The following is a 455-nucleotide window of genomic DNA, read 5'->3' as shown; positions in this document are numbered from 1 at the left end:
GAAAAGACGGCCTTTATCACAGATAGAGGAACCTACTGCTATAAGGTCATGCCATTCGGTTTGAAGAACGCAGGAGCAACCTACCAATGTCTTGTGAACAAAATGTTCGCAGATAAGCTGGCCGTCACCATGGAAGTATACATCGATGACATGCTTGTCAAGTCGCTACACGCCGCTGATCACCTCCATCATTTGCAAGATTGCTTCGAAAATTTCAACAAATACGGCATGAAACTGAACCCAGCAAAGTGTACGTTCGGGGTTTCCTCAGGCGAGTTCCTTGGGTACATAGTCACGCAGCGGGGGATCGAAGCCAACCCGAAGCAGATATCCGCGGTCCTGAACCTCCCAAGCCCAAAAAATAGTAGAGAAGCATGACGGCTTACGGGTAGGATAGCTGCACTCAATCGGTTCATCTCCAGATCCACCGACAAATGCTTGCCATTCTACGATCT

At 48.6% G+C, this 455-nt stretch overlaps 1 protein-coding gene across 1 annotated transcript in view; it reads left to right on the top strand.

The window, feature by feature from the left end:
* LOC106344734 overlaps positions 1-378 on the top strand; it is a 1862-nt gene extending 1484 nt beyond the window's left edge. Inside the window, exon 4 of the mRNA XM_013784050.1 lies at positions 7-378. Within this exon, the coding sequence (XP_013639504.1) occupies positions 7-378 (372 nt within the window). The remainder of the gene's footprint in view (positions 1-6) is intronic.
* The last annotated feature ends 77 nt before the right edge of the window (positions 379-455 follow it).

Source organism: Brassica oleracea, chromosome C5, assembly GCF_000695525.1.
Source record: "Brassica oleracea var. oleracea cultivar TO1000 chromosome C5, BOL, whole genome shotgun sequence".
NCBI classification, from domain to species: Eukaryota; Viridiplantae; Streptophyta; class Magnoliopsida; order Brassicales; family Brassicaceae; genus Brassica; species Brassica oleracea.
Note: the sequence above shows the minus strand (reverse complement) of the source record. Positions and strands in the feature narration are given on the sequence as shown.